The 19,899-nt window shown below is 37.3% G+C and overlaps 2 protein-coding genes across 3 annotated transcripts; both read right to left on the bottom strand.

Annotated features, from left to right (window-relative positions):
- Positions 1–474: 474 nt before the first annotated feature.
- On the bottom strand, positions 475–6,068 carry LOC116412447. The gene is made up of 8 exons (XM_031906684.1): positions 5,081–6,068; positions 4,630–4,704; positions 4,368–4,454; positions 4,198–4,218; positions 3,401–3,481; positions 2,971–3,097; positions 2,605–2,684; positions 475–700 (listed from the first exon to the last, which is right to left on the bottom strand). Exons 1-7 carry the CDS (start codon positions 5,319–5,321, stop codon positions 2,606–2,608), a joined length of 711 nt encoding a protein of 236 aa, XP_031762544.1. The 5' UTR covers positions 5,322–6,068; the 3' UTR covers positions 475–700; position 2,605.
- A 1,811-nt stretch (positions 6,069–7,879) lies between these two features.
- LOC116412291 lies at positions 7,880–19,886 on the bottom strand. 2 transcript variants are annotated; one of them, XM_031906252.1, is made up of 9 exons: positions 19,217–19,886; positions 12,845–13,024; positions 11,963–12,037; positions 11,699–11,785; positions 11,540–11,560; positions 10,767–10,847; positions 10,330–10,456; positions 9,962–10,041; positions 7,880–8,101 (listed from the first exon to the last, which is right to left on the bottom strand). In XM_031906252.1, exons 2-8 carry the CDS (start codon positions 12,909–12,911, stop codon positions 9,963–9,965), a joined length of 537 nt encoding a protein of 178 aa, XP_031762112.1. In that variant the 5' UTR covers positions 12,912–13,024; positions 19,217–19,886; the 3' UTR covers positions 7,880–8,101; position 9,962. The 2 variants fall into 2 exon arrangements, with proteins under 2 accessions (XP_031762112.1, XP_031762111.1); XM_031906251.1 differs by lacking the exon at positions 19,217–19,886 and having other exon boundaries at positions 12,845–13,876.
- Between the last annotated feature and the right edge of the window lie 13 nt (positions 19,887–19,899).

Here is a 19,899-nt window from a genome sequence, read left to right as displayed (position 1 = left end):
GCGGGCCGGATGTGGCCCACGGGCCGTAGTTTGCCCACCCCTGCTCTATACCCAGCATTAATATGATATTCCCTAAAGAAAACTATCCTTCATCCCTAAATACCACAAAATCAGCTAGAGCTCACAAATTCTGGTTTAGTGATCAAGCTGGTCGCTACTGTTGGATTTAACAAATAAGGCCACATGTGCTGTAGACTAACCCTCAAAAGCTGATCCATACGACATGGCATCTCTTGAAGTGGTATCAAGTTATGCTGGTCTTGTGTTTTTGTATATTATAAACCATCTTTATCTATGCTATATGTCATTCTGTTATTATATCATGTTGCATAAAAAACAGGCTCTTATTTTCCCTGCTTTCCTGGTTGCAGAGCACAAATAAAGGAATTACATTTTTAACTGAATATTGACATATTTTTAAAAACCTTCACATGTCAAGTCACAAAACAAAAAATATAGTACGACATAAATTGCTAATTTTTTTAACATTATTTATTAATTTTGGTTCTATACAAATAGGGTACAGGAAAAAGGGAGGGGGTGAACATAACAATATTCATGGTCCCTCAGACTGTCGGAGGGCCAGACTAAAGTCCTCCCCCAGTGTCCTCATACTACGGCCCACTTGTTACTCATGTAACAAGTACAAATGTTCATTTATGCAGGGTTATCAGTCTGCGTGGCCATATTTCCAGGGGTTCTGAAAAACAGTTTCAAATGTTCTCTTTTATTTTATGTTTAACATTATCTACTAATTAAATATAGACTAGATGTACTCCATTACATAGCAATTAATATTGTTTCACAATTAAATTTGAAAGGTTAATAATTGTGAATAGTAAACTAAATCAACAAAAGGAAATTATCTCTTTTAATTAAGCATTTTTCTGAACCTGCTTTGATTGGGGAATCTTTGTAGGATGAACAGTTTATTTAGTCAGGTTCTATACATACAGGAAACAGACAGTGGGATGATCTTATTGTTTTCCTTTAGTTTGCAACATGCATTGTCCATGTATAAAAACATGCAAAATGCACCTGTTTTAGATTATTATATGTGTCTGCGTTTTTTCAAATGTACTGCTTTCCTGATAATAGTTCTAATGTCCAGCCTGAAACAGTGTGTTTGTTTAATACTATAGGGCTGATTCACTAAAGTGCGTTTTAACGTGCGCCATTTAAAGCGTGTGTTAAAAATTTTATTGCGTCTAAATTTTCACGACTTAACGCACGATTCACTATAAGCTTACTTGCGTTAATTTACGTGCGATATTGCATGCGTTATTTAACTCGCGAAATGCATGAAAAAATTTGCCGCGCGTTCAAAAACTCGCCTCAAATCCATTCCTGGCGAAACATTTCATCAACTGTAGCCGCATATAAATAGTCGTGCGAATAAACGCACGCCATGTTAGCCATACATGACAATACTTTCGTAAAATTACTGTATTAAAAATGACTATTTCCCTGCAAACTGGAGGCTGCGTCACTCTAGGGCAGGGGTGGGCAAACTACGGCCCGCGGGCCACATTCGGCCCGTTGGCCTTTTTAATCCGGCCCGCCGACTCCGGGTCCCTTTAAATAATTTCTGGGCCCTGATTGGTTGCGCTTCGTGCGTGCTCGTGATGTCAATACGCAGGGGGCGCAACCATAAAAAAGGATGCAGCGGAGAGCCGGGGAACAGACGCAGCGGAACGATGGAGGGAGCTGCAGGTCGGAGAGATGGAGGATGCTGGTGGAGGGGGAGCTGGTGGGAGGACGTTGGCCCGGCCTGGCCCGCCTGTGAGTAAATGTGGCCCCCGAGCCAAAAACTTTGCCCACCCCTGCTCTAGGGCCAACACATACTTGAATAAATAGCACTGCAAAGTCCATTTATTTTACTGTACTTTTCTATAATTATCGCCTGCCTCAAATAGGTGTTATTTTTCGTATAGCCTAATGCGATATTTAGCGCGCCTAAGTGTTTGTGAATCATGCGTTAGTATTCTTTTCAGCGCACTAATTAACACATGCGTTAAAACTAACGCATGCAGTTGCACGAAAATTGACGCATGCGATATGCGACTTAACGCACGCGGTATACTGTAGTGAATCGCGTGCTAATTGTCGCGTCTATTTTAACGCAAAAAATGTGCGATGAAATTTAATGAATTTAATCAACCCCTATGGCTGTTACTGGATGTCTAATAAAAAGCGTTGAATGGAATTGCAGCTTCCAGATTGAATCCCTTAAAAAGTCTAATTTACTGGTATACACTAAAAAGTATAAACATGAGAAGCTACTGCCTGATATGTTTTGGGCACCCTCACCCTTAATCATAGCCATGAAGCAGTCAAAACAATTCCCACTTATAAAGAAACACAAACCCTCAGCAAAAGCCCTCTAGTGTAGAGAATATAGAATGCAGGCATATACAATTACCTTAACATTTATAGAGAAATGCAGTTAAGCAATGGTACAATACACAAAATAAAGTATATAGATTGTCTCCATATTTATCAATATTATATCTGGTATTCAAACCTAAAGGACCACAAGTATTTAAAGTAAAAATCACAAAGAGCACAATAAAAAAAATCATTTTTTTGCAGAAATTGCCTTACCTTACACCTCTTCCATTTCTTCAGTTTCAACTGTAAATAATGCTATTTCTTTCCTGGTGTAGTAGGTGTATATTAAAGCACTGCAAACAAATGAAAAAAAAATCATCCTGTTTAATTTAAAAGCTAAACATTTTTTACATTCTAGTGGTCATTTACAGAGCAGAATGCAGTGTGCAAAGTTCACACAGCTTTCTGCTCTGGCAAAATGGCAAGAGCAATCTAGCGCAAGGAACATAGTGCAGCTTTCCTTTAGGGAATATGTGCTTGCTATTGTGCCCCAGAAATCTATAAATGACCCCTACTGTTTTATTACTTCCAGTTTCATTTGGTCACATTACCAAAATGTAGTGTATAAGAGAGACTCACATTGCTACAAGTAGTACAAAGACTATAAATCCTGCAATTACTGCAATGCCCATTGCTATGTTGGTCAATTTCACTGCTGTCGCATCAACCTGTGCAGTCTCAACTGCAATTCGTCTTTCTCGATCTCCTAAAGGAAGGAAAGGAACAACAATAAAATAATACTTAGAAAACAGAGCAGTTATTCAGCTTTCTGGTGGCTTTCTCACTTTCTCCTCAGGGGTCTAGTAAAAATGTACCTGTGTTGGAATAAAGCCCTAAATCTCATTCTACATAATCACAAGAGTCATACAGTATCAGGTGATACAAGTGGACAAATTCATTTGACTTTACTTTTTCATTTGATAGTTACATATAGGAATTGAAATGTCATTAAAAAGCAATTGCTAAAAAAAAGACACTATTACAGTAACTGGGAACAAAATCCACCTACCTTTACATACACTTGGTCCTTGGCAAAGCGAGTTAATCATAGTTTTGCACTCTTCACAGTTGACCATTTCTTTCAGGTTTTCTGTAATAGAAAAAAATAAATAAAATCCCATAGAAATTAATAGAAGGTGGGTGAGTATTCATGTTTTAGGCTGTAAACTCACATTTTGATAAACCTGCCCAGAAATGTTGATACAATTCAATTACAATTAAAATATCCTTATTTAATGTCAATGCAAAGTTCCTGAACTGAATCTTTTAAAGCTAGAAATTGTGTATATAAATAATTACTCTAAAACAAGATTTTTGGGGGATATCTACCAAGTGTAAAGACCATAAAAATTTAAATACAAAACATCTAAAAGCTGACAGCCATGTAAAAGTCAATGAGAGCCGTCCTTAACACATTGTAAAATTTGCGCTTTTAGACGTTTTCAGGATTTTTTTCCTTTGTATGTGCACGGAAATTCTTATGAAAACGAGGATTTTGAGTTTTTCATATTCTCATTCATTCCAAATTTTTATTATTTAATTTAATTTTTGAGTTTATTCATGGTAGAAAAAAACTCAAAATAACACAAATATGAATTTTGCTAAATAGGCCAGTATTCCCTTAATGTCAATATTGCAAACAGGCAAAATTGTATAAAATTAAAAGTATATAAAAAAAAATGTTTTATTTGCCAGGCTTTACATGTCTGAAAGAAAACCAGAGCGAAAGTAATGGAATATTAAAAAATCTAAAATGGGTGGAGAAATTGAGATGATGAAATAGTAAAAATGTATATCAAAGCTTACCACATTCTGATGGTGAACAAACTGAAAAAGAAAAAGAAACTGAAATCAGTTATCATGTTATAAATGAAACTAAACTATCATTCCATTATAATGTAAATGTAATGTAAATGATTAAACAATTTTACAATATTACAAAGTTAAAATATTAACAAGAAAATAAATGTAGTTACCTAAGTCATGAGCCTTTTTTAAGGCTGGTTTCAAATCCTCAATGATTCCCTTGCGAAAACTGACAAGATTATCAAAATACTGTTCATCTAAAGAAGAATAAGAGACAGTGTATATTAATGAGTTTATTTCCTAAATACTAGCACAGTAAGGGTCTAAGCACATTGTCTTACACGGTCATTATTTAGTGGGCTGGTGGGGGCTGTTTGGGCCCCTGTGTACTGGGTATTTAAACCTTACTTACACAAGGATCTATATACATACCTGAACCATTAAAGTTAATAACACTTGGTAATTTGTTCAGCAATCTTTGGACAATCGCACCCAGATCCTGATAGTCTGCAGAATATAGACATAATAATGAGAAGTTTAAAAAATCATTTGGTAAATTCAATATCACTTTAAATCAATATGTGTCATTGCCCTTGCAGCATTCTGCCATGCATTTAAATGGAAGGTATTATCTGTAATGATCTCACTACAGTTACACTAAATGGCAAAATATGTGTAATCATTAATGTAGTATATGTACTTTTTGCAACCTTATGTATGCCTAAAGTGAGCTTTCTAACTCAAGATTTAAGAAAGAAAGGACCAAGGGGACTGAAATGTCAGAATATATATTGTATAATATACAATATTAAGATATCCCTGGTTTGAAGTTATACCTTTTGTATACTAAATAGCTTTGCATATGTTATCTTTTCTTACTTACCTATGTATCCACTATAATGATTTGAGGCATATTTTTTAAAGTAGTTGCTTTCCATTTCCATTACCATTAGAGAGGCACGTAATCCAATATCAGAATTCTTCACCCTTAAATTAAGGGCTTTTTTGCGGTACTTTATAAGTGCTTGGCTCACTTTATTGCTGCATTCTACACATGCCTGTGCCAAAAGTATAAGATTCAAAAAGATAATAAGAAAAATAATAAGAACATTAAAAAATTGCATTGCTATGTGAGGTATCTACACTCATCAAAAGCAATCCGATGACTGACAGCTTTCGGAATATGACACGGTCTTCTTGCTACACTGCCATTATGACATCACAATGACGCCCATATATGGATGCTCAGGCTGACAGGTATGGGGATAAAGCTTAGCCACTCATATTATGACATCACAATGTTGCCCATATATGGATGCTCAGACTGACAGGTTTCTGGATAAAGCTTAGAGCCCCAGGCTATTTCTAGTCATTCCATCCTGCATGAATTATGTAATAAGTAAATCAATTTACTTGTAACAATAACCTGTATTAAAAAAAACTGGTAACTAAAGAATACAACCCAGTTTCCAGTACTGTTTAAAAAAATACATGAATAAAAAAAAATAATATTAACGGTGAAATGTATAATAGGGCTGCAATTTGAAAATTAATTTTGTTGAATGAGTTAAGAAAATGACTTTAAATGGTGTATGAAGTTTTATTGTTATTTTACTTTGTGTTTAAAATGCTGAGGTTATTATTTACCAAGGTATCTGTCTAAATGAGTTTCCATTTTTCAGCTATAAACTGTCCTTCTGATGACAGTTAATGGCTGTTTAAAAAAATACATTAATAAAAAAAATGTATATTAACGGTAAAATGTATAACAGGGCTGCAATTTGAAAATAAATTTTGTTGAATGAGTTAAGAAGAGTGACTTAAGAAGTTATGATTGTTATGATGTTGGGTTGAAAACCCCAACATACTGTTCTTCGACTTTGGCTTATTCTTCTGCTTCTTCTTCTTCTTAGCGCTCCCCCATATTCTAAACTCTACTCCTCCTACAGTTTTAGGGGTACAATACCCAAACTCGCCACACATCTTCGCCCTATAGCGGAGCAGGTTGCTTGTGCTTTTCTAAGCGATTGCGCCCCCCGTCTTTTTCCCCAATTTTCCCATTGACTTTGACAGGGAAGATTTTCAAACTGCTGCCACACTTACAGCTTTGAAGCTACAGCCCCCAAACTTGAATAACATAATCATGGGGTCACCCCGAATATAACAGCAACATTTGTTTTAGATTTGAAAAGTGGACGGAGCCACCAACACCCAATCAAATTTTACCTATTGATTTCTATTGGTTTGATGCCAGAGTTCCCAAACTTTGGGTGACTACGCATTCAAGTTTTTTTTAAAAAAACGCACAGTGGGAGGGCCAACAACAGCCAATCAAATTTTACCCATTGACTTTTATGGGAAAATTGAAACTGCTGCCAATTTTACAGCTTTGAGACTACACTCCCCAAACTTGAAACACATAGTCATGGGGTCAGCCTGAATGAAAATATGGTGATTGTTGAATGCCCAAAAGTGGGCGGAGCTGTAAACAGCCAATCAGATTTTACCTATTGATTTGGCGGAAATCCAACCTGCTGCCATTCTCACAGTAATAACACCGGGGTCCCCAAACTTTGCAGGGTTAGGCACCAGGTAACTGTGGTTCAAGGTAAGAAAAAGTGGGTGGAGCCACCAACAGCCAATCAGAGTTTACCTATTGAATTTTTAATGGGGAAATTCAATCTGCTGCCATTCTCACAGAATTAACACCGGTGTCCCCAAACTTTTCACAGTTGGTCACTAGGGGACTGCAGTTTTAATTTTGAAAAGTGGGCAGAGCCACCAACAACCAATCAGATTTCACCTATTGATTTTTATTGGTTTGTTGTCAGGGTTCCCAAACTTTGCATAGTCAGACACTGGGTGACTACTTTACGCATTTAAGGTTTTTTGTATTTTTGTAAGTGGGTGGAGCCACCAACAGCCAATCAGATTTTACCTATTGACTTTCAATTGGAAAGTTCAACCTGCTGCCATTCTCACAGTATTAACACCAGGGTCCCCAAACTTTTCACAGTTGGTCACTAGAGGACTGCAGTTTTAGTTTTGAAAAAGTGGGTGGGGCCATCAACAGCCAATCAGATTTCACCTATTGAATTTTATTGGTTTGATGCCAGGGTGCCTAATTACGGACCAATCAGGGTCTGTAATTATTTTAAGGGGGCCGGAGTCGGCAGGCCGGATTAAAAAGGCCAGCGGGCCGGATGTGGCCCACGGGCCGTAGTTTGCCCACCCCTGCTCTATACCCAGCATTAATATGATATTCCCTAAAGAAAACTATCCTTCATCCCTAAATGCCACAAAATCAGCTAGAGCTCACAAATTCTGGTTTAGTGATCAAGCTGGTCGCTACTGTTGGATTTAACAAATAAGGCCACATGAGCTGTAGACTAACTCTCAAAAGCTGATCCATAGGACATGGCATCACTTGAAGTGGTATCAAGTTATGCTGGTCTTGTGTTTTTGTATATTATAAACTATCTTTATCTTATCAGCTCTTTCTATGCTATATGTCATTCTGTTATTATATCATGTTGCATAAAAAACAGGCTCTTATTTTCCCTGCTTTCCTGGTTGCAGAGCACAAATAAAGGAATTAAATTTTTAACTGAATATTGACATATATTTAAAAACCTTCACATGTCAAGTCACAAAACAAAAAATATAGTACGACATAAATTGCTAATTTTTTTAACATTATTTATTAATTTTGGTTCTATACAAATAGGGTACAGGAAAAAGGGAGGGGGTGAACATAACAATATTCATGGTCCCTCAGACTGTCGGAGGGCCGAACTAAAGTCCTCCCCCAGTGTCCTCCTCATACTACGGCCCACTTGTTACTCAAGTACAAATGTTCATTTATGCAGGGTTATCAGTCTGCGTGTCCATATTTCCAGGAGTTCTGCAAAACAGTTTCAAATGTTCTCTTTTATTTTATGTTTAACATTATCTACTAATTAAATATAGACTAGATGTACTCCATTACATAGCAATTAATATTGTTTCACAATTAAATTTGAAAGGTTAATAATTGTGAATAGTAAACCAAATCAACAAAAGGAAATTATCTCTTTTAATTAAGCATTTTTCTGAACCTGCTTTGATTGGGGAATCTTTGTAGGATGAACAGTTTATTTAGTCAGGTTCTATAGATACAGGAAACAGACAGTGGAATGCTCTTATTGTTTTCCTTTAGTTTGCAACATGCATTGTCCATGTATAAAAACATGCAAAATGCACCTGTTTTAGATTATTATATGTGACAAGTCTGCGTTTTTTCAAATGTACTGCTTTCCCGATAATAGTTCTAATGTCCAGCCTGAAACAGTGTGTTTGTTTAATACTATAGGGCTGATTCACTAAAGTGCGTTTTAACGTGCGCCATTTATATGATTCACTATAAGCTTACTTGCGTTAATTTACGTGCGATATTGCATGCGTTATTTAACTCGCAAAGACTATTTTCGTTCGGTATTTGACGGTACATGCGATAATCAACGCCCACGTATAGTCGCAAATAGATAGTCGCCGCATATGAATTGTCGCAACATATAAATGTTAGCATATAAATGGTAGCATATAATTAGTAGCTGCTTATAAATAGTAGCCGCTAGTGATGAGCGAATCTGTTCCATTCGCAAAACGGCAAAAATGTCGTGCGGCCAAAAAAATTGCTGCCCGCGACTATTATTTTTTGGACGTGCAGCGAATTTTTCCGTGGCAAATTTTTTCATGCGTTTTGCCATTGGCGGATTTTGAAAAAATTTGCCACGGAAAAATTTGCTGCACGTCCAAAAACTCGCCGTAAATCCATGCCTGTCGAAACATTTCATCAATTGTAGCCGCATATAAATAGTCGTGCGAATAAACGCATGCCATGTTAGCCATACATGCCAATACTTTCGTAAAATTACTGTATTAAAAATGACCATTTCGCTGCAAACTGGCGGCTGCATCACTCTAGGGCCAACACAGACTTGAATAAATAACACTGCAAAGTCCATATTTTATTGCCAAAAGCTCATTTACTGTACTTTTCTATAATTATCGCCTGCCTCAAGTAGGTGTTATTTTTTGCATAGCCTAATGCGATATTTAGCGCGCCTAAGTGTTTGTGAATCATGTGTTAGTATTCTTTTCAGCGCGCTAATTAATGCATGCGTTAAAAGTAAAGCATGCGGTTGCACAAAAATTAACACATGCGATATGCGACTTAACGCACGCTGTAATACTGTAGTGAATAGCGCACTAATTGTCGCGTCTATTTTAACGCAAAAAATGTGCGATAAAATTTATCACACTTTAGTGAATCAACCCCTATGGCTGTTACTGGATGTCTAATAAAAAGCGTTGAATGGAATTGCAGCTTCCAGATTGAATCCCTTAAAAAGTCTAATTTACTGGTATACACTAAAAATTATAAACATGAGAAGCTACTGCCTGATATGTTTTGGGCACCCTCACCCTTAATCATAGGCATGAAGCAGTCAAAACAATTCCCACTTATAAAGAAACACAAACCCTCAGCAAAAGCCCTCTAGTGTAGAGAATATAGAATGCAGGCATATACAATTACCTTAACATTTATAGAGAAATGCAGTTAAGCAATGGTACAATACACAAAATAAAGTATATAGATTGTCTCCATATTTATCAATATTATATCTGGTATTCAAACCTAAAGGACCACAAGTATTTAAAGTAAAAATCACAAAGAGCACAATAAAAACACAATCTTTTTTTTTTGCAGAAATTGCCTTACCTTACACCTCTTCCATTTCTTCAGTTTCAACTGTAAATAATGCTATTTCTTTCCTGGTGTAGTATGTGTATATTAAAGCACTGCAAACAAATGAAAAAAAAAATCATCCTTCTTTAATTTAAAAGCTAAACATTTTTTACATTGTAGTGGTCATTTACAGAGCAGAATGCAGCATGCAAAGTTCACACAGCTTTCTGATCTTGCAAAATGGCAAGAGCAATCTGGCGCAAGGAACAGAGTGCAGCTTTCCTTTAGGGAATATGTGCTTGCTATTGTGCCCCAGAAATCTATAAATGACCCCTACTGTTTTATTACTTCCAGTTTCATTTGGTCACATTACCAAAATGTAGTGTATAAGAGAGACTCACATTGCTACAAGTAGTACAAAGACTATAAATCCTGCAATTACTGCAATGCCCATTGCTATGTTGGTCAATTTCACTGCTGTCGCATCAACCTGTGCAGTCTCAACTGCAATTCGTCTTTCTCGATCTCCTAAAGGAAGGAAAGGAACAACAATAAAATAATACTTAGAAAACAGCTCAGTTATTCAGCTTTCTGGTGGCTTTCTCTTTCTCCTCAGGGGTCTAGTACACTTTGTTTAAAAATTCACCTGTGTTGGAATATAGCCCTAAATCTCATTCTACATAATCTAGAGTCATACAGTATCAGGTGATACAAGTGGACAAATTCACTTGACTTTACTTTATCCTTTGATAGTTACATATAGGAATTGAAATGTCATTAAAAAGCAATTGCTAAAAAAAAGACACTATTACAGTAACTGGGAACAAAATCCACCTACCTTTACATACACTTGGTCCTTGGCAAAGCGAGTTAATCATAGTTTTGCACTCTTCACAGTTGACCATTTCTTTCAGGTTTTCTGTAATAGAAAAAAATAAATAAAATCCCATAGAAATTAATAGAAGGTGGGTGAGTTTTCATGTTTTAGGCTGTAAACTCACATTTGATAAACCTGCCCTGAAATGTTGATACAATTCAATTACAATTAAAATATCCTTATTTAATGTCAATGGAAAGTTCCTGAACTGAACCTTTTAAAGCAAGAAATTGTGTATATAAATAATTACGCTAGAACAAGATTTTTTTGGGATATCTACCAAGTGTAAAGACCATAAAAACTTAAATACAAAACATCTAAAAGCTGACAGCCATGTAAAAGTCAGCGGGAGCTGTCCTTAACAAATTGTAAGATTTTTTTCCTTTGTAAGTGCACGGAAATTCTTATGAAAATGAGGATTTTGAGTTTTTCATATTTTCATTCATTCCAAATTTTTATTATTTAATTTAATTTGTGAGTTTATTCATGGTAGAAAAAACCTCTGAAAATGACACAAATATGAATTTTGCTAAATAGGCCAGTATTCCCTTAATGTCAATACTGCAAACAGGCAAAATTGTATAAAATTAAAAGTATATAAAAAAAAATGTTTTATTTGCCAGGCTTTACATGTCTGAAAGAAAACCAGAGTGAAATTAATGGAATAATAAAAAATCTAAAATGGGTGGAGAAATTGAGATAATGAAATAGTAAAAATGTATATCAAAGCTTACCACATTCTGATGGTGAACAGACTGAAAAAGAAAAAGAAACTGAAATCAGTTATCATGTTATAAATTAAACTATCATTCCATTATAATGTAATGTAAATGATTAAACAATTTTACAATATTACAAAGTTAAAATATTAACAAGAAAATAAATGTCGTTACCTAAATCATGAGCCTTTTTTAAGGCTGGTTTCAAATCCTCAATGATTCCCTTGCGAAAACTGACAAGATTATCAAAATATTGTTCATCTAAAGAAGAATAAGAGACAGCGTATATTAATGAGTTTATTTCCTAAATACTAGCACAGTAAGGGTCTCTAAGCACATTGTCTTACACGGTCATTATTTAGTGGGCTGGTGGGGGCTGTTTGGGCCCCTGTGTACTGGGTATTTAAACCTTACTTACACAAGGATCTATATACATACCTGAACCATTAAAGTTAATAACACTTGGTAATTTGTTCAGCAATCTTTGGACAATCGCACCCAGATCCTGATAGTCTGCAGAATATAGACATAATAATGAGAAGTTTAAAAAATAATTTGGTAAATTCAATATCACTTTAAATCAATATGTGTCATTGCCCTTGCAGCATTCTGCCATGCATTTAAATGGAAGGTATTATCTGTAATGATCTCACTACAGTTACACTAAATGGCAAAATATGTGTAATCATTAATGTAGTATATGTAATTTTTGCAACCTTATGTATGCTTAAGTGAGCTTTCTAACTCAAGATTTAAGAAAGAAAGGACCAAGGGGACTGAAATGTCAGAATATATATTGTATAATATACAATATTAAAGGAGAAGGAAAGGCTAAGTCACTTGGGGGTGACAAAATATTAGGCACCCCCAAGTGACTTAGATCGCTTACCTTGTACCCCGGGCTGGTGCCCCTGTTAGGAGAAAACAGCACCAGCTAGGGGTACCTGCAGCGAGCCTTCCTCCTTCCGTCTTCGCGCTGCCGGTGAAATCCGTGGGCCGGCGCATGCGCAGTAGAGTGAAAAGCCGACTTCTATGTTTAAGTTTGGCTTTTTCACTCTACTGCGCATGCGCGCGCAGCGAATACGGAAGAGGAATCGCTCGCAGCTACTCCGGGCCGGTGCTGTTCTCTCTGAACAGGGGCACCAGCCCGGGGTAAAAAGTATGCGATTTAAGTCACTTGGGGGTGCCTAACATTTTGGCATCCCCAAGTGACTTAACCTTTCCTTCTCCTTTAAGATATCCCTGGTTTGAAGTTATACCTTTTGTATAACATTAAGAAAATACTAAATAGCTTTGCATATGTTATCTTTTCTTACTTACCTATGTATCCACTATAATGATTTGAGGCATATTTTTTAAAGTAGTTGCTTTCCATTTCCATTACCATCAGAGAGGCACGTAATCCAATATCAGAATTCTTCACCCTCAAATTAAGGGCTTTTTTGCGGTACTTTATTAGTGCTTGGCTCACTTTATTGCTGCATTCTACACATGCCTGTGCTAAAAGTATAAGATTCAAAAAAATAATAAGAAAAATAATAAGAACATTAAAAAATTGCATTGCTATGTGAGGTATCTACACTCATCAAAAGCAATCCAATGACTGACAGCTTTCGGAATATGACACGGTCTTCTTGCTACACTGCCATTATGACATCACAATGACGCCCATATATGGATGCTCAGGCTGACAGGTATGGGGATAAAGCTTAGCCACTCATATTATGACATCACAATGTTGCCCATATATGGATGCTCAGACTGACAGGTTTCTGGATAAAGCTTAGAGCCCCAGGCTATTTCTAGTCATTCCATCCTGCATGAATTATGTAATAAGTAAATCAATTTACTTGTAACAATAACCTGTATTAAAAAAAAACTGGTAACTAAAGAATACAACCCAGTTTCCAGTACTGTTTAAAAAAATACATTAATAAAAAAAATTAATATTAACGGTGAAATTGTATAATAGGGCTGCAATTTGAAAATTAATTTTGTTAAATGAGTTAAGAAAATGACTTTAAATGGTGTATGAAGTTTTATTGTTATTTCACTTTGTGTTTAAAATGCTGAGGTTTTTATTTACCAAGGTATCTGTCTAAATGAGTTTCCATTTTTTCAGCTATAAACTGTCCTTCTGATGACAGTTAATGGCTGTTTAAAAAAATACATTAATAAAAAAAATGTATATTAACGGTAAAATGTATAACAGGGCTGCAATTTGAAAATAAATTTGGTTGAATGAGTTAAGAAGAGTGACTTAAGAAGTTATGATTGTTATGATGTTGGGTTGAAAACGCTACTCCTCCTACAGTTTTAGGGGTACAACACCCAAACTCTCCACACTTCTTCGCCCTATAGTGGAGCAGGTTGCTTGTGCTTTTCTAAGTGATCCCGCCCCCCGTCTTTTTGTGGCACCGCTCCGAACACTCCAATTTTCCCATTGACTTTGACAGGGAAGATTTTCAAACTGCTGCCACACTTACAGCTTTGAAGCTACACTCCCCAAACTTGAATAACATAATCATGGGGTCACCCTGAATGAAACAGCGACATTTGTTGGATGACCCCAAAGTGGGAGGGGCCAGCAATAGCCAATCAAATTTCACCCTTTGACTTTTATGGGGAAATTGAAACTGCTGCCAATCTTACAGATTTGAGACTACACTCCCCAAACTTGAATCACATAGTCATGGGGTCAGCCTGAATGAAAATAGGATGATTGTTGAATGCCCAAAAGTGGGCGGAGCTGTGAACAACCAATCAGATTTTACCTATGGACTTGTGGAAATCCAACCAGCTCACAGTAATAACATCAGGGTCCCCAAACTTTGCAGGGTTAGGTACCAGGTAACTGTGGTTCAAGGTAAGAAAAAGTGGGTGGAGCCACCAACAGCCAATCAGAGTTTACCTATTGACTTTCAATAAGGAAATTCAATCTGCTGCCATTCTCACAGAATTAACACCGGGGTCCCCAAACTTTTCACAATTGGTCCCTAGGGTACTGCATTTTTAGTTTTGAAAAGTGGGCGGAGCCACCAACAACCAATCAGATTTCACCTATTGATTTTTATTGGTTTGTTGCCAGGGTTCTTAAACTTTGCATAGTCAGACACTGGGTGACTACTTTACGCATTTAAGGTTTTTTTGTATTTTTGTAAGTGGGTGGAGCCACCAACAGCCAATCAGATTTTACCTATTGACTTCCAATGGGAAAATTCAACCTGCTGCCATTCTCACAGTATTAACACCAGGGTCCCCAAACTTTTCACAGTTGGTCACTAGAGGACTGCAGTTTTAGTTTTGAAAAAGTGGGTGGGGCCACTAACAGCCAATCAGATTTCAGCTATTGAATTTTATTGGTTTGATGCCAGGGTTTGCAAACTTTGCACAGTCAGTCACTGCGTGACTTCGTACTCAAGGTTAGAAAAAGTGGGCAGGGCCACCAAAAGCCAATCACATTTCTTTCATTGTTTTCAGTGGGGAAATTTTAACTGCTGCCATTCTCACATGTTTAATGTCAGGGTCCCCAAACTTTGCACAGTTTGTCACTGGGTGACTATGTTCCAAGTTTAGAAAAGTGAGTGGGGCCAACAACAACCAATCAGATTTCACCTTCTGTGTTTTTTTTTTTTGTTTAAATTTAAAATGCTGCCTTTCTCACACTATTTATGTCAAAGTTCCCAAACTCTGCAAAGTCAGTCACTGGATGACTACATATTCAGGGCTAGAACAAGTGGGAGGAGCCACCAACAGCCAATCCATTTTCACCCATTAGATTTCATTGGTTTATATTTAAACTGATTCCATTATTTAAATATTAATTCCAGGGTTGTTAAAGTTTCCAGAGTTAGTCACTGGGTATTTGCCGTTCAAAATTCAAAAAAGTGTGCGGAGCCACCAACAGCCAATAACATTTCATCTATTTTACTTTCAATTTTTATGCCTGAGTCCCCAAAATTTGCAAAGTTGGTCACTGGGAGACTGCAGTTCAAAAATAGGAAAAGTGGGTTGGGCCACTAACAGCCAATCAGATTTCATCCATTTAATATTAATCCTAGGGTCCCTAAATTTTGCAGAGTTAGTCACTGGGTAACTGCAGTTCCAGGTTAGAAAAAGGGGGTGGAGCCACAACCGCCAATCAGATGTCACTATATGTTACTATATAACTGTGGTCCAAGGTCAGAGAAAGTGGGCAGAGCCCATTCAGTGACATGTTTTTCAACCCAACATGAAGTTTGTTCTCAAACTTCCCTTTCTAGTTATTATTCTTAGCGCCCCCCATTTTCTAAAGGCTACTCCTCCTACAGTTTTAGGGGTACAACACCCAAACTCTCCACACTTCTTCGCCCTATAGTGGAGCAGGTTGCTTGTGCTTTTCTAAGCGATCCCGCCCCCTGTCTTTTTGTGGCGCCGCTCCGAACACCCCAATTTTTCCATTGACTTTGACAGGGAAGATTTTCAAACTGCTGCCACTCTTACAGCTTTAAAGCTACACCCCCCAAACTTTAAGAACATAATCATGGGGTCACCCCACATGAAACAGCGACATTTGTTGGATGACCCCAAAGTGGGAGGGGCCAACAACAGCCAATCAAATTTTACCCATTGACTTTAATAGGGAAGTTGAAACTGCTGCCAATCTTACAGCTTTGAGGCTACACTCCCCAAACTTGAATCACATAGCCATGGGGTCAGCCTGAATGAAAATATAATGATTGTTGGATGCCCAAAAGTGGGCGGAGCTGTGAACAGCCAATCAGATTTTACCTATTGAATCTTACTGGTTTGATGCCAGGGTTCCCAAACTTTGCAGTCAGTAACTCGGTGACTACGTACTCAATGTACGTAGTCAAAAGCCACATTTCTTTCATTGCTTTCAGTGGGGAAATTTTAACTGCTGCCATTCTCACATGTTTAATGTCAGGGTCCCCAAACTTTGCATAGTTTGTCACTGGGTGACTACATTCCAAGTTTAGGAAAAGTAGGCGGAGCCAACAACAGCCAATCAGATTTCACCTATAGACTTCATACATTTAAATTTAAACTGCTGCTATTCTTTAAATATTAATACTAAGGTTCCCAAATTTTGCAGAGCTAGTCACAGGTATCTGTGGTTCAGGGTAAGAAAAAAGTGGGTGGAGCCACCAACAGCCAATCAGATTCTACCTATGGATTTTCAATGGGGATATTCAACCTGCTGCCATTCTCACTAGGGGACTGCATTTTTAAAAAGTAGGTGGAGCCACCAACAGCCAATCAGACTTCACATATTGAATTTTTTTGGTTTAAATTTAAAATGCTCCCTTTTTCACACTGTTTATGCTAGGGTCCCCAAACTTCAAAGAGTCACTGAATGACCACGTATTTCTAGTTAGAAAAAGTGGGAGAAGCCACCAACAGCCAATCACATTTTACCTATTTACTTTCAATGGTGAAATGTAAAATTCTGTGTCCCCAAACTATGCAAAGTTATTCACTGGGGGACTGCAGTTCAAAAATAGGAAAAGTGGGTTGGGCCATTAACAGCCAATCAGATTTCATCCATTGAATTTTATTGGTTTAAATTTAAAATGCTGTCATTCTCACAGTACAGTATTTATGCCAGGGTGCCCACTGTTTGTTACTGGGTGACTTTGACTTAAGGTTAGAAAAAGTGGGCACACCCACCAGGCACCAATCACAATTTACCTATTGACTTTATTGGTTTAAATTTAAACTGTTGCCATTCTTTAACTATTAATGCTAAGGTCCCTAAACTTTGAAGAGTCACTGGGTAACTGCAGGTCCAGGTTAGAAAAAGTGGGCAGAGCCACCAACCGCCAATCAGATGTCACTCGTTGACTTTCCTTGGGGAAATTTAAATTGCTGCCATTCAGACCCTATTGAAACCAGGGTCCCCAAACTTTGCACAGTGTTTTTTACTATGTAACTGTGGTCCAAGGTTAGAAAAGTGGGCCGAGCAAACAACAGATCAGATTTTATTGATGCTTTTCAAACCAACATGAAGTTTATTCTCAAACTTTCCTTTCCAGTTTAAACTGTAATTAAACCCAATAGGATTGTTTTGCCTCCAATATGGATTCATTATACTGTATCTTAGTTAGGATGAATTACAAGGTACTGTTTTATTATGCTATGCAAACATATCATATGATATTGAATCATCGCCAAAGAGTCCTACCCGAAGGCATGGACTCCGATGCTCATGTGTCCAGCCAATGGACAGCATGGGCGGGTAGGTCCTAGGGTGAGCCCCACCAAGTTGTTGGACTCCCCTTCACTTTGCAGCTAGGGGGAGTCCTCATCTACCCTGGGTTATGCCGAAGCTTCCCCCAGGGCGTAAGTCTTGGCCTGGGGTCAAGCCCAAAGGACTATAACACCAATCCAGGGTGTACAAATCAAACACAAAAAAAGTGCTGAAGTGTACGGGTGCAATGCCATTGATTGCCTTGGTAAGGCTCCAGCTGGCGGCTGTAAAGAAAAAAGAAAAAAACTTCTGAAAGTCTGAAATTCAGACTTTCATAAATCAGCCCCTTGATCTTAGCCAAAAGTCCGAGAAGTGATCTTATTAAACCCAAAGGATGCATTTTTTTAAATTAAGCATACACGTGCACTCTAGCATTCTGGAGTAAAGATGCATATGCTTACAGCTGTAGCATGACCAGGGGCATTTCATGAGTCAGGGCCTCCCTGAGGTGCCGTCCTCCCCTCACTTAGTTTTTCCGCATTGGAGCAGGTGGTGGGGGCCACATCACTAGTGCAGAGAGCCCAATAGCACTCTCTGCACTAGAAGAGCCAAAATTGTGATTTAAAAATCTGAATTTCCATCTTGTAAGTTACCAGGAGCAGCTTTTTGCCACTCCTGGTAACTTGTAGGACAGACACAGTATTTACAGATGTCCAGGCCCCATACTAAATGCTCTAATAGTTTTTTAGCCTTCAGAAAAGCTAAGCTTGTTTCTCTTGTGATTTACTGATGATTTGCTGTTTAATCATGATTTGCTGTGTAGTCATGATCCAGCAGTTACTTATTTTGTTGTGCCACCCACCATGGCAGGTTCAACGTGGGAGGCTTTGCCTGCTAACCCAGCCGGCTACTAATAAACAGTAAATAAAAAGTGCAGGGGTTAATACATTTACTAAATATATTGCCTCTATTATACACATGGTGATAGCCCCTTTGCACATATATAAGGGCAGTAATACAATATACTGTATTTTATTCAACTACAATGTGGCTGACCTGTCTACATTAACATCATCAATAATTATAATTTATATGTAGCAATCAATAAAATACATTAAAATAACCCTTGCATCTCTTAGCTGACCTATTTCAAACTAAATTGCTCATCCCTAAAAGATATGAGATACCATTACTGTCACGGCTTAGAAATAGGGTGGCAATGGGTGTTGTTAAGAGTTTTCTCAGGATGCACAAAAAATACTGGAAGAGCTTATGATGAACATGAAAGCCCATTTATGAAAATTCACATTTCCGTAATTTTAGCTTTTTTTCTACCATGACTGAACGTACTTTTTAAAAAAGCATGAATGTTTCCTTATTTATTAAAAACCACAACAAAAAAACTAGCAGACACAGAAATGCCTAAAAATAACGCAAATACCATGAATCATCAATTTTGACATCACTAATACCTTCTCAGAAAATTACAAAAAATGAAATACCTTGTAAAATAGTAAAAGGACTGCATGAAAGTTGCCTAGGTAATTTCCTTTGACATCTGCATGACTGTAACAGCTTTCAGAAGATGTATTTTTACATTCACAGTTTTTGTATAATTAATGGCGAAAAATGTTTTTAGCTGAAAAAACACAAATGGGAGGTGGGGGGAATATGGTCATTGGTAAATCTGTGACTTAATAACAAATTAAACATATAATAAAGGCCACCAGGCTGGTGTTACAGAACCAAATTTGCTGGTTTTGCTAGAAATGTTGCAGTTTTCATTAAAAAACTTGTAAAAAACCCCAAATCCCCTACATTCTTTTCAGTTTTCATGCCATGCAAAATTCTGCAGGGTTTATTTACATTATCAGCAAGGTGCTCTGCATCTTCTCAGTCCTTAAGTACTCTAACATTCATAAAGTAATAATTCAGTAAAAAATAAATTAACAGGTGATTTTGGAGAAAAAAAATAACTGTTTAGAAGTTTTAGTGTGCTTATCTTTAGTAGGAACTGCCACACGGGTAAATATTTACAATAGACTGGTAACACGACACCCTTTCATAGGCAAAATGTACTGAAACAACGTGAATCCAATGTCTGCTCGGCTACTTTAGGCAATAACACTACATTACATCTCCTGCCGCCTCTCTACACCTCACTGACCCACTTTCCTAAGATGTC

Source organism: Xenopus tropicalis, chromosome 7 (genome assembly GCF_000004195.4).
Source record: "Xenopus tropicalis strain Nigerian chromosome 7, UCB_Xtro_10.0, whole genome shotgun sequence".
Taxonomy (NCBI): Eukaryota; Metazoa; Chordata; class Amphibia; order Anura; family Pipidae; genus Xenopus; species Xenopus tropicalis.
Note: the sequence above shows the minus strand (reverse complement) of the source record. Positions and strands in the feature narration are given on the sequence as shown.